This window comes from Stomoxys calcitrans, chromosome 5, assembly GCF_963082655.1.
Source record: "Stomoxys calcitrans chromosome 5, idStoCalc2.1, whole genome shotgun sequence".
Classification (NCBI taxonomy): domain Eukaryota; kingdom Metazoa; phylum Arthropoda; class Insecta; order Diptera; family Muscidae; genus Stomoxys; species Stomoxys calcitrans.
This window is the reverse complement of record NC_081556.1, coordinates 68,251,661-68,264,521: the sequence shown is the minus strand read 5'-3', so window position 1 is coordinate 68,264,521 and position 12,861 is coordinate 68,251,661. Positions and strand designations below refer to the sequence as shown.

At 37.2% G+C, this 12,861-nt stretch overlaps 1 protein-coding gene across 1 annotated transcript; it reads right to left on the bottom strand.

Annotated features, from left to right (window-relative positions):
- Nucleotides 1-9,937: 9,937 nt before the first annotated feature.
- Nucleotides 9,938-11,909, bottom strand: LOC106092804 (mitochondrial ribonuclease P protein 1 homolog). Its single transcript, XM_013259730.2, has 4 exons — nt 11,722-11,909; nt 10,914-11,659; nt 10,489-10,855; nt 9,938-10,424 (listed from the first exon to the last, which is right to left on the bottom strand). The coding sequence occupies exons 2-4, from the start codon at nt 11,513-11,515 to the stop codon at nt 10,032-10,034; spliced, it is 1,362 nt and encodes a 453-aa protein (XP_013115184.2). The 5' UTR covers nt 11,516-11,659; nt 11,722-11,909; the 3' UTR covers nt 9,938-10,031.
- Nucleotides 11,910-12,861: the final 952 nt, after the last annotated feature.

Genomic DNA, 12,861 nt, shown 5'->3' with positions numbered 1-12,861 from the left:
TTTAGATGAACCTATATCAATAGCTGAGTTAAGAGAAACACTGCGTAAGATGAAAAACAACAAAGCTCCAGGCGAGGATAGAGTGCCTTATGAGTTCTTTGTGAATGCAACGGATGAATTCCAGAATATATTGTTAACAAAGTATAATAAGATACTAGATGGTGAAAGCGTTGATGAGTCATTTAGTAAATCTATTATATATCCAATATATAAAAAAGGGAATTGTGAACAACCCAATAATTACAGAGGAATTGCTTTCTCAAACTGTATTGCAAAGATAATGATGGGGATTCTTAACGAGCGTTTATGGAAATGGGTAGAATCTGAGAATGTTTTGAATGAATTTCAAGCAGGATTTAGACGAGGCTACTCCTCATACGATAATATATACAACTTGTCTGCAATAGTAAGTCTTAAACTAGACGAAAAGAAGAAAGTCTATGCATATTTTGTAGACTTTTCCGCTGCTTTTGACAATGTGTCCAGACAAGCCCTAATTTATAAATTATTTGAACTGGGTGTCTCCTATAAATTTGCTAAGCTTGTAGAGAACTTATACGCTAATACACAGTACGCTGTATGGACGGGGGAGGAAATGTCCGCATATTTTCAAACTAAGGCTGGCGTAAAACAGGGATGTTTGCTCTCACCCTTATTATTTGCTTTATACATCAATGATTTGCATGATAGCCTGGAGGGAGGACTGCAGTGTAATGGTATTAATCTGAGGATTTTACTATACGCAGATGATATTGTGATTATCTCTGATGATATAGAAACAATGCAAAGCATGATTTACAACTTAGAAATCTATTGCAAAAAATGGAACCTTTCAGTCAATATGGCAAAATCGCAGATGCTAATTTTTAGAAGAGGTGGAAGATTAAGCTCTCTCGAAAAGTGGTGGTATAAAGGGGAAGAAATTAAAATTACCTCTGAATTTAATTATTTGGGAGTAATTTTTACTCCAAAGCTGAGTTTTCAAAAACATGTAGAAAAGAGAAATTTGCAAGCAAAGATTGCTCTTAATACGACCTGGAATCACATAATGAAGGAGAACCGAATCAGTCTACGTATGAAATGGAAGGTGTACTTAGCCGTTTGTAGAGCAATACAGAGCTATGCATCTCAAATATGGGGCTTTAGACATTTTGATGAAGTAGACAAACTTCAACGCTTTTTTATGAAAAAAATTTTACGGCTGCCGAAAAATACGCCAAATTATGTACTGATGTTGGAAACTGCTGCTGAAGAAAGCCATATATATACGATGGGATTACATTTGAAATATATAAATAACGTTTTACTACATTACCATGATAATCGGTTGCCAAAGATGCTAACGAGAGCATTAATAGAAAGGAATTCGTTTTGGGTGAAAGATTTGAGAAATATAGCAAGAGATCTAAACATCAATTGGCCTGAATTGCCGAATATTTTCGTCCAATGGAAAACTTTCAGCATTGAACTGCTAACGGCTTTAAAATTGAGAAACATCTATGGTAATATTCGAAATAAAAACTCAACAGAACGGTTTTACAAACATCTGGACTATAATAAGGGGCTTTCATATATAACAGATGAGAATCCGTTAGATAACATCATATGGATTCTAAAGGCGCGAGGTGGAATGCTTAACTTAAACGGCAATTTATATGGTGTGGAAGATAACCATAAATTATGTAACCTTTGCAATATGCGGGCTATCGAAAATATCCAACATTTCGTAGGTGTATGCCCAGTGCTAAAAGAATTTCGAATTTTGTACTTTGGCAAAATAGTACTAGCTGATCATGAAATGATCAATATATTGAATGGACAACGACAGGATGATTGGAGCAATTTGATTAAATACATAAAATGTGCAATGAATTATAGGCACTATTTGATACAAGAATTAAACTAAACACAAATGTGACAGACGTTTAATGCAAAAAAACATTGTCTAAGTTTAACTATCTTTATTAAAGTTAATCAAAAAAAAAAAAAAAAAAAAAAAAAAATACAAGCAATGAATATTATACTTATATAGTTGAATTTTGTTTAATAAAGATCTAATCTAATCTAATCTAATCTAATCTAATAAAAAATTATTTTAAAAAATTAATCAGGATTTAAATACTGTTCAAAAACAGTTAATCTCATAAAGTTAACAAATATTACCAATAATAATTTATAACACATACAATAAGAAACTAACATTACTGAAAAATTTAAAAATTTTATTAAAAAAAAACTTTCTGAAACAAACTTCTGAATTTGATCAAATTTAACAATAACTATTTAGTTTAACACAAAGAAGTTAAAAGACGAAAACAGTTGTATGGTAGACTACTTCAACTCTCATACACATTATAATACACATAATGCTGAGTATTTTTCTTGGTGTTGATGTTGTCGTAGCCACATTTGCATTTAAGAATCTGACATGTTTTATGGTGACTACGGGTGTCTTCGAGCTGTTTATGCAACATTACCTAAAGGTCTGCTAGGCGATCAAATATGGTAGTATTTCTGCAAAATGCGGTAATCGCTAAAATTATTCAAACTGATACTTTTTATGATTTCTCGAACATATTCCAACTCGAAATCATTTAAATTCAATGCTTTCTATTCAAAAATATCATTTCAAAGAACCTACATATAAAGACTTCGATAAGTGTTTCAAAAGCACTTTTAATGGCTATCGAGGTTTCGAGGTTTCTGATACGCCATGTATCTTTATCAACTTTACTTTTACTTTCATTGGCTACGATAGAACATTTGTCCTATTAGCCGAATGAGAATAGTGCTCCAAGCGCCTCGATCTTCTGCGCTTATTCTAAAATCTTTGACACCAAGTTTCGTGGTGTCTTTTCATCGGGCTTTTAATCGTCCCGGTTTGCGTGTACCAACGTGATTGCCTTCAAAAGATTACTTTGCTGGAGCTTCCTCATCCATTCTAACAACATGACCTATCCAACGCAACCGTTGTATTTTGATGCTTGTAACTATGCAATCGTCGTCATACAGCGTGATTCATACGACGCCTCTATTCTCCATTAACGTAAACTGACCCATATATTTTACGAAGAATCTTTCTTTCAAATACTGCAAGAACCGTCTCATCTGCTTTCCCAAGTATCCATGCCTCGTAACCATATAAGAACACAGGTAGTATCAGTGTCTTGTATAGTGCTATCTTTGTCGACAGGTGGCCTTGTTTCTAAACTGCCTACTTAATCCATAGTAGCATCTGTTTGCCAGTATTATATTTCGCTTTATTTGAAAACTTGTGTTGTTCGTTTCGGTTCGTTTCAAAGTTGTGGTTCCGAACTTTCTCCATTTGTACAAGGCGTTTTGGGAGTTGATACCCTCCATTTACTTTTCATGTCTTTCTTTCGATTCCTTCAACGGCTGCAGTTACTACTCCCGCTAACCGACCTATGATATCGATGTCGCCAATATAGACGAGTAGCATTTGTTCTCTTGTGGAAGTGTGCCATTCACATCTGCATCTCGTATAATCTTCTCCAGCTGGATATTAAAGAGATCACACCATAAGCTGTCTCCTTGTCTGAAATCTCGTTTAGTATTGAATGATTCGGAGAGATTATTTCCTATTCTTACTGAGGAACGTGTTTCAACAAGTGTCATCCTGCAGAGTCTTATTATTGTTGAAGGGGTACCAAACTCAAACATGGCTTGAAATACCTTTGAACTTTGGAAGGGTATCCAAAGCGGCGGCGAAAGCAACAAAGAGATGGTAGGTGTTGATTTGTCCTTTTCGGGTCTTTTCCAGGATTTGGCGCACTGTGAATATCTGGTCTATGGTGGATTAACCAGGTCTAAAGCCGCATTAATAGGGCCCAATTACATCTTTGACTTTAGGTTTTAATCTTTCACACGGTGGGCTCGAGAATATCTTGTATGCGATAGGGAGGAAACCTGTTCCTCTTTAGTTAGCACATTCTGTCTTGTTCTTCATCAACACCTTTGTCAAATTGATAATGGTGCTCTACTTACCCAACAACTATTGAGAAAGGTGTAGATCACGCTTATATTTTTTTTTTATTCTCTATACCTGTCATTAATGCCAATTGCGAAAAAGTGTTAATTAATTTAACTAATGTGTATACCAAAGCAAGACATAGAATCTGCTATAGGCTAAGATAATAAAAAGATTAAACATCAATATGAATTGCAAGGAGTTCTACACATTTTTGACAACTGAGGAGGGGAGAAAATGTTTATAAAAATGCTTTGGAAGCTGCATCGTTACATAAAGTAAGTTTAAGTTAAGAATATCTAAAAAAAATCATCCGCCCTTCAATGCGTTTGTTTTTTTTTTTCTTCTTTATAATCAAAACTGGATTTCGAATAAATTTTGTTTTTTTTTCTTTTGAGAATCCCGACCATCGATTTAGGGTTTCCCGAGTTGGAGCTTCGGGGACTTAGCAAGCCTAATTAGGAGCGGATAACAACAGCTGAAAATGTTTTCTGATGTTCTCGCCAGGATTCGAACCAACGTCATAGGCGGACATGCTAATCTCTGCGATACGGTGGCCTCCAAAGTAAAAGCAAAATATTAGATGACGATATAACAGAAGGAAGGTCAGATCAGAACCAAGATAACTGCCCTGTTTAATGTATACTTAAATGATCTTTCTTCTGTTATATCGAACTGAACAGGACCAAGATGACTGCCCCCCCCGGCACGAGATAACCATGAGCACTACACGCTCTGGATCTTTGAGCTCCGATCTATGTGGTTTTCATCGTTATCACGCAAGCTTAGCTGCGTGCTACCGACGCGTCCACTGGTTGCGAATAGTGGAATGCTCCATACGGAGTAACAATAATTGCTGTCGCGGACACTCAGCGGTATTGAGAGGAGGTCTCGGTGAGAGGCTGGGCGCCAACGGCTCTTGCTTAATTATTGAATGTCTATGATGCGCGATATGATAAAACGATTTATTGGTGCCTTTAAATAACCAATGGGGCTGTCACGATCCCCGAGGGAACGAGCTTGCTCACTTATTGGAGCTTAACGAGGATCGCCAAATCCACATGCAAATGTGGAATATCAGATGTATCCCGGATATTGTTAGATAAAACGCCATTGAAGAGAACATTCTGCGTTAGATAATTGTTGTTCTCTTTTAGATAAAACGCCATTGAGGAGAACATTCTGCGTTCTGCCACATAAATAAGACTTAAACCAGCTTATCAACGTTGGAGGAAAGCGCAGCGCGTCAAGCAATTTTGCAATGTTCAACAGAACTACTAACAAGTAGTATTCAAGCTTTCAAAATATGGGGGTTCGCTGTTGCTATACAGGATGTTCTACAATAATGATATGTTTTTACAGTTTCCCATAACTCGTTCGAAAGTAGAACACATAGAGTACCCTGCTTTACTAAAGAATCGCAAAGGATGAACAATTCTTTAATCTAGCACATGCGCTACCCCATATATGTTCATCTATATATATAAAAGAGTTGCGTGACTGACTGACTGACTGATTATCGTCCAGCCCAAACGTAGAATCAAGCAATTTTGCATGAATGTTGGTCTTGGGTTGTAGGCACGGGATAAGGGTGGATTTGGTGATCTTCGTACGCTTAGGTACTAAAAAGTACCAAAATGTACGAAATGGTACAATGGTAAAAATATATGATGTGTAACTAAATGATCTATTCAAAATTCGTAAATTTTGGTACCACAATTGGTATCATTTGGTATTATCTTTACAGATGGAGCAAAAGTTCTAAAATTTGGCTTGCAGGTACAACTAGGAAAAATATATATAAAGGGTGACTATGAGCTTTTTACAATTCGTACATTTTGACACTATAATTGGAACCAATTTATACTATGTGTGCAGATGCAGCTTAGGTACTAAAAAGTACCAAAATGTACCAAATGGTACAATGGTAAAAATATATGATGGGCGACTAAATGATTTTTTCACAATTCGAACATTTTGGTTCCAAAATTGGTACTATTTGGTACTTTCTTTATAAATGGAGCTAGATGTCCGAAATTAGGCATGTAGGTACAACTAAGAAATATATGATGAGTGGCCAAAATATCTATTTACCATTCGCACATTTTGGTACCATTTGGTACTTTCTTCATAGATGGAGTTAGGGATCTGAAATTTGGCATGTAGGTACAACTAAGAATTATATGATAGGTGACTAAATGATCTGGTTGCCCAAAAAGTAATTGCGGTTATTTAAAAGAAAGTAAATGCATTTTTAATAGAACTTAGAATGAACTTTAATCAAATATACTTTTTTTTACACTTTTTTTCTAAAGCAAGCTAAAAGTAACAGCTGATAACTGACAGAAGAAAGAAAGCAATTATAGAGTCACAAGCTGTGAAAAACTTTGTCAACGCCGACTATATGAAAAATCCGCAATTACTTTTTGGGCAACCCAATATTAAAAATTGATACATTTTGGTACCAATTTGTACTTCCCTCACCGATGGAGCTAGAGGTCTGAAATTTGGCATGCAGGTACAACTAGCAAATATATAATAGGTGACTAAATGACGTATTCACAATTCGCACATTTAAGTACTATTTGGTACTTTCTTTACAGATGGAGCTAGAGGTCTGAAATTGGGCATGTGGGTACAAGAAGAATACATAATGGGTAACTAAATGATCCATTGGAAATTCGTACATTTCGGTACCTTGAAGGCATAGATTTGGCGACTAGAAGATATTTTCATTCGTATGTTAAGGTTCTCAAATGTACAAAATGGTGCTTTCTTAACGGAGTGAACTAAAGCTCTCAAAATTGGGATACAAGTACACCTTGACTATAAATTTTAGGTGGCCACAAGATTATTCAAAATTGTACATTTAGGTGTAAAACGTACAAAATGGTACAATCTTTACGAATTCAGCTAAAGCACTCAATATTTGGATACGGTTACATCTTGGCAGAAAAGATTGGGCAGTAAGAAGATTTTTTTTTTAATTCGTGCAATTAGAGAACTTAGCATCACTCTATAAAGAAATTACCATATTGTATGTTTTAATACAATATGGTCTTTTCTTTATAGAGTGATCTTAAGTTCCCAAAATTGAGATACAGCTACACTTTGACTATAAATTTTGGGCAACCAGAAAATGCAAAACATGCAAAATTGTACTATCTTTACGAACTGAGCAAAAGGATTTAGTTTCCCCATGACAATATATATTGGGCGATTTAATGATTTTTCCCGATGTATTGTTATTCTAGGTACTAATTTGTGCTTTCTGTGCAGAAGGGGACAGTTTTCTGAAATTTTATACGAAATTATTACAAAACTTCGTAATCTTATAAATCGAGTGACTACCTAAATAGATTTTTGGAATTGCTACAATAAAAAGGGGGTACCAACAACGGTGGCAGCGAAGCGGACCACTGGGATGCTAGTTTATTCATAAACCAGTAGTGCAAAAGCCGAACTAAAATATATATTACCCGGAACTGAGAGTAAATTTTATAAATTTCTTACTTCTTTAAGTTAGTTTTAAGAGGCAGTCTGCATTCTGATTTACTTAGACTTTTTAGGTTTGGTTATTTTTAATTGTAAGTTTGCAATCAGATTTATACCTTTTAATCCATTTTGATACTACAGCAACAGCATATTCCTTCTAGTTGCTACCGCTGAACCAGCCAGATTGCTTTTAAAAGATTAAACTTTCGAATGTTACATCCGCTAACTTAGACAAGTCTTGAATGAAAAACTAGGTTTAAGTAGAAATCCTACTAATGGTAAGGATCTCCGCTTGATAAACAATCCAGTGATCGCGTAACCTTTTCTATATAAGCAGCCCAAGTGTTCAGAGTACACCCCAAGGTTAGGTTAGGTAAGGCTAAAGAAAAAATTAAACAGGAGAGAAGAGAGAGTATACCCTAAAGCCCACATGGTCATCCATCCAGAACCTACCGTATGAAAGTCTAAGTACCTTCTATTATCAAGGATATTGTAGCCCCTATCTAGTTGTTGTTGTAGTTACATGTTCATGTGGAAGTGGCGATCCTCGTCAAGCTCCTATAGACGAGCAAGCTCGTTCTGGTCCAAAGGACCGATCGCAGCGGGAACAGGGAGGCCATTGGTTATTTAAAGGCGCCAAAATCTCGCCTCGTCATATCGAGCATCATAGGCACTTATTATTTGTGCAAGAGCCGGTGCTGCCCGACCACTCACTGAGACTCTCCGCTCGATAACGCTGATTGCAGCTACTCCGTATGGAGCATTCCACCATGAACTGTGGCTCGCAGCTAAGCTTTTCGGTACAGCAATGAACACCACACAGATCGGAGCTCAAAGTTCCAATCCGTGTGATGCTCACAGTTATCCCGTGCCGGTACATACAATAGTACCTCGCAAATGTCGCCAGCATTAGGAGGGGATAACAACTGCTGAAAAACTTTCTGATTATCTCACCAGGATTCGAACCAAGGCGTTCACCGTCATAGGCATACATTCTAACCTCTGCGTTATGGTGGCAGAGGTTTCCATGTCCGTATACCATTTTCTATCAAATAGCGGCTCAAATAATGTGTAATCCACAATGTCTGGGATATCAAGTATTGTGTCAAGCATAACACAATGTCCGTAGCTTCTGCCCGATAAAAGTAAAAAGAGAGAGCTCGCTTATCCTTACGGCAGAGGTTGCAGCCATTTTTCTAACCACAAAAAGAAGTATTGATTTCAGTGCACCAAATGGTGCCTTCTCAATGCGGCTGTGATGCACAAACAATGCGTCCTTTGTCTTTGTCATGAGAAGCTCAGAAGGGGCGTCCACAGGGGTAGCGTCTTGTCACCAAAAACATTTCTGCCCAATAAGACGAATGTTATATCGCCCTAACGATGCCAATATAAGTTGTTTTAGGCAATATGACCGTCTTTAGGCACAATGGCATTTTTTGAAAATGATTTTGGATCCTTAATGAAAATATGTAGATATAACATTTACCCAACCAAACAAAAAATTATTTATGTCATAAGACCTAATGCCAAATGAATAAATTATATTAAAATCAGTATAATTTAGTAATATAACTCATTTTTTTAATGCCTTTAAAAAAAAGGAAGTAAGAAGGAGGTCAGTATAGCTACGAGCTCGCTTATGTAAAATCGGGGCGGCAAGTGATATGAAGGTAATGAGACGTTGGAGTTTTTCCTTTGTCAATGCCCGGTTTTCGCGTCTAACAGATACCGGCACTTAGGTCGGGACAATATACCAGACATGAACCAATTACGACATGCCAATCCACTGGGCATGGATAACAATTAAAGATTTTATAAGTAATACGGAATTCCTAACTTGGAGTTTCTTTTTCGAGGTTGCAAATTGCAAATTTCGCCCATCAACATTCCACTAAGGAATTGGGGCAAACTTCTCACATATTAATGAGAGCAGTCCGATTCAAGTTTTAAGCTCAATGATAAGGGGCCTCCTTTTTATAGCCGAGTCCGAACGGCGTGCCGCAGTGCGACATCTCCTTCGAGAGAAGTTTTACATGGCATAATACCTCACAAATGTTGCCAGCATTAGGAGGGGAAAACCACCGGTGAAATTTTTTTAATGGTCTTGCCAGGATTCTAAACCAAGCGTTCAGCGTCAAAGGCGGAATTTTATTTAATTATTGGAAAATAATTAAATAAAATTCAATTATTTATTTCAATAGACCTATAGCCGAAACGAAAAAGATCAACAATACACAAACAGATTACAAAATAATAGTGATAATTAAAAATGTTTTTAATGTATACGCCGATACCGGAACACACTGATTTATTTGAGGGGAAAAGTAAATGGATATGCTGTTGCCATTTTACTTTGTATGTAGGTTTATGGAGGTTAAAGTTTACATCATATTTTAGAACATACCCGCATATTTCCAAACTTCCAAATTGTTAATTGCCCATTGGACTAAAGAATTTGTTGTTGCCATTTTTCTTTGGATAATGATTTATTAAGGGTTCACGTTAACATCATATGTATGTCTGAAACAATTTTTTATTGGCAAAACAATTATGACCCTTGTTGTCCCTTTTTTTTTGCCCCCCACGATGACACATTAAATTTCTTTCTTTGCGAACGTAATCGAGAAACTTCCTCCGTAAAATCTTCGACTTCCATTATGCTACCTATTTTAACATTTACACGATTAGCTCCCTTTTGTAAATCATTACGGCCTCGAGTGCATTCATTTTGCTGATCATAAAGCTTGCGTCGTGGAACGTGACTTAATGCTTTTCTCCAGTCGCCAGTTTTCCTTACGTCTAGCATTATTTTAATCATCTGATTTAAAGTCAACGATTTTCCAGAACCAGCTCCCCATTGTAAATAGCGGTCTAGTGGCAGTCTTGCCATGCGAAGTCCCAGTTTTTTGGCTTTCGCTAATGATAAAGGCTCGTTGTTTACCTACAATAAGTTAAATATTTATAATAATAAATTTATATTTAACGCAAACGCTTTCTATACTAACTGTGTCCACCATTGCCCCCACTATGTACACATCATCATGGTTATACTCCACTAAATCAGTGCGGCAGTGGGGTGTTAAATATACTATTTTGTCTTTGGGAAACAACTCTGTGAAGCATTTCTGATGAACATTCATTGGAAAATCCATATTCAGCATGGTGGGTATATAGCGTTGAAGACTTTGCATGCATGGTGTGTCTAAGTTGACATTGCAGTAATGTAAGTCGAAGGGATCGTCATGCGAACGGTTTTCTGCAAAACACAACATTAATTGTTTGGCTGCGTTTTCGGCTTCTCTCTGGGTCATGTACTGGTCGTACGAACAGTCTAAAACCATTTTTGGGGAATACTGCATCGCTCTTATTAGCCTGTGGTGCAAAAAAGTATTATGTACAATTCTTGCAACTTAATGAAAAGTACAAATACCTGTGGTTCATCCAGTGATTTATTGTCGAATCATAAATCCGCATAAACATCGACACGTGCCCCAATCCGTAGATAATGTGGCCATTTTGTTCTCTCTCTTCTCGCAATTTTTCCAATCGCTCTTGGCAATCGGCCGCTTTTTCTTCCTTTCTTCGCAGCTTTGCTTGCTTTTTTATTTCAACTTGCCAAAGAAATCCATAATATTTCATTCGAGCTGATTTTGAGGGCAATGTCAGCACATGTTCCCAATGGTATTTTTGAAAGAAATTCAAACTTGGAACCCTTCGTCCCTCTTGATTTGCTATATCTACCTCTAGTTGTAGAACTTTCAAGCGACGCTCTTTTTCTTCCGAACTTATTGCGGGATTGTATGGAGCAGCATTACCATCAGCTGACGGGGGATCCTTAATGGAAAACGGATTAACAGTTTTTCTTGGCGGTCTAACATTCGTGTGATCGGAGGCATCTTTTACACTACTATGGTTTTCAATACTACTTGTGTTGACTGTTGCAAAACGACGGATGTAAAACAATTGCTTAGTCGCTTTGTGCAGTTCCAAAACTCGTATTTTCCCGACAGCACTTATTATAGATTGTAGCATATTTATCCAAACTAAATATCAGCAGCAAGTAATATATTATATGACATCTTTTGAGATTATGGTTCTGAAACCAGCGTAAAGTTACAACGTCGTTAACGTGCAATAGCTCAGAATTTTCTACATCTACAGGGTGACACCGAGTAGCTAAAATTCAAAAAGAACGGAAACTGTTAACCTTTGCGTGGAGCAATTAAAACCATATCTACACTAGAGTCCAAATCCACTTGATGTGCGATAATCTCCAATCCCCGTTTACACTTCGATTGAGGTGATTTGCATTTGTCAACAGTGATGTTATTGACGGCGTTTTATTGTGATCTTCATTTTTATTGTGTTCAGAATATATATTGTGGTCAGCATTTAAATTAATGAAACGATTTTTTTGAAATTGAGTGAAAGTACAAAAATTTATTATTTCAATGAGAAATTGTCGGATGTTGAGAAAAAGTGCTTCCCAAAACTACCGATAATAACCGGTATTCAATACAGTGTTGCATTTGAATTTCCAAGGCGGATTTAATAAGTTGGTCTCACGAGAACAGCAGTAACCAGCCGGCCAGGTTTGACGGTTTTAAGATGTAGGTTTTTTTAGCATTCTCTTTGTTGTTATCTTCTATCTCGCATATTCTATGCGCATACCTCTCATCATCTTCCCCACATGCTGTCACTTGCCGCACCGATTTTACATAAATGAGCTCGTAGTCCTATATGTCCCGTTATGATACCTATAGCTATACTGACCTTCTTTTTACTTCCTTTCAGTAATAGCCTCGTCTTCTCACAATCTGGATTCACCCATAGAATTTTCGCAATGTTGCATGCGCATTCGTCGCCCACTCTCTTAACTCGGACTGCGTCGACATGAAAGGATTCGGGTTAACCAAGTTTATTAACGACAATCCTCTGGTATTCACCGCCAAATCGTATGCCCATTCATTTCCCCTTACTCCGTTGTGGCCCGGCACCCAAACGAAGTGGATTTTTCCATCCTCAGAGGAGGCGTTAATCTTCTTCTTACATTGCAAGACTGTTCGTGACCTTATCGTCCTGGTTGCTATTGCTCTTATGGCAATTTCACTGTCGGTAAAGATGTTCACACTCGACGTCCTTGCGTTAGTATCACACCACCTCACGCATTTCGTAATCGCCCGGATCTCCGCCGGCAGTACCATATTTTAGTCAGGCAGTCTAAAACAGATCTCAGTCCCTGGGTTCTCTATGTAGACCCTAGGCCCACTCTATCCTCTAGCTTTGATCTATCCGTGTAACATGATCTTCCAGTTGGCAATACTAGGGTTCCGTCAATCCAAGACTGAGCCGATGGCAGCGGTGCCTTTCACTCGACT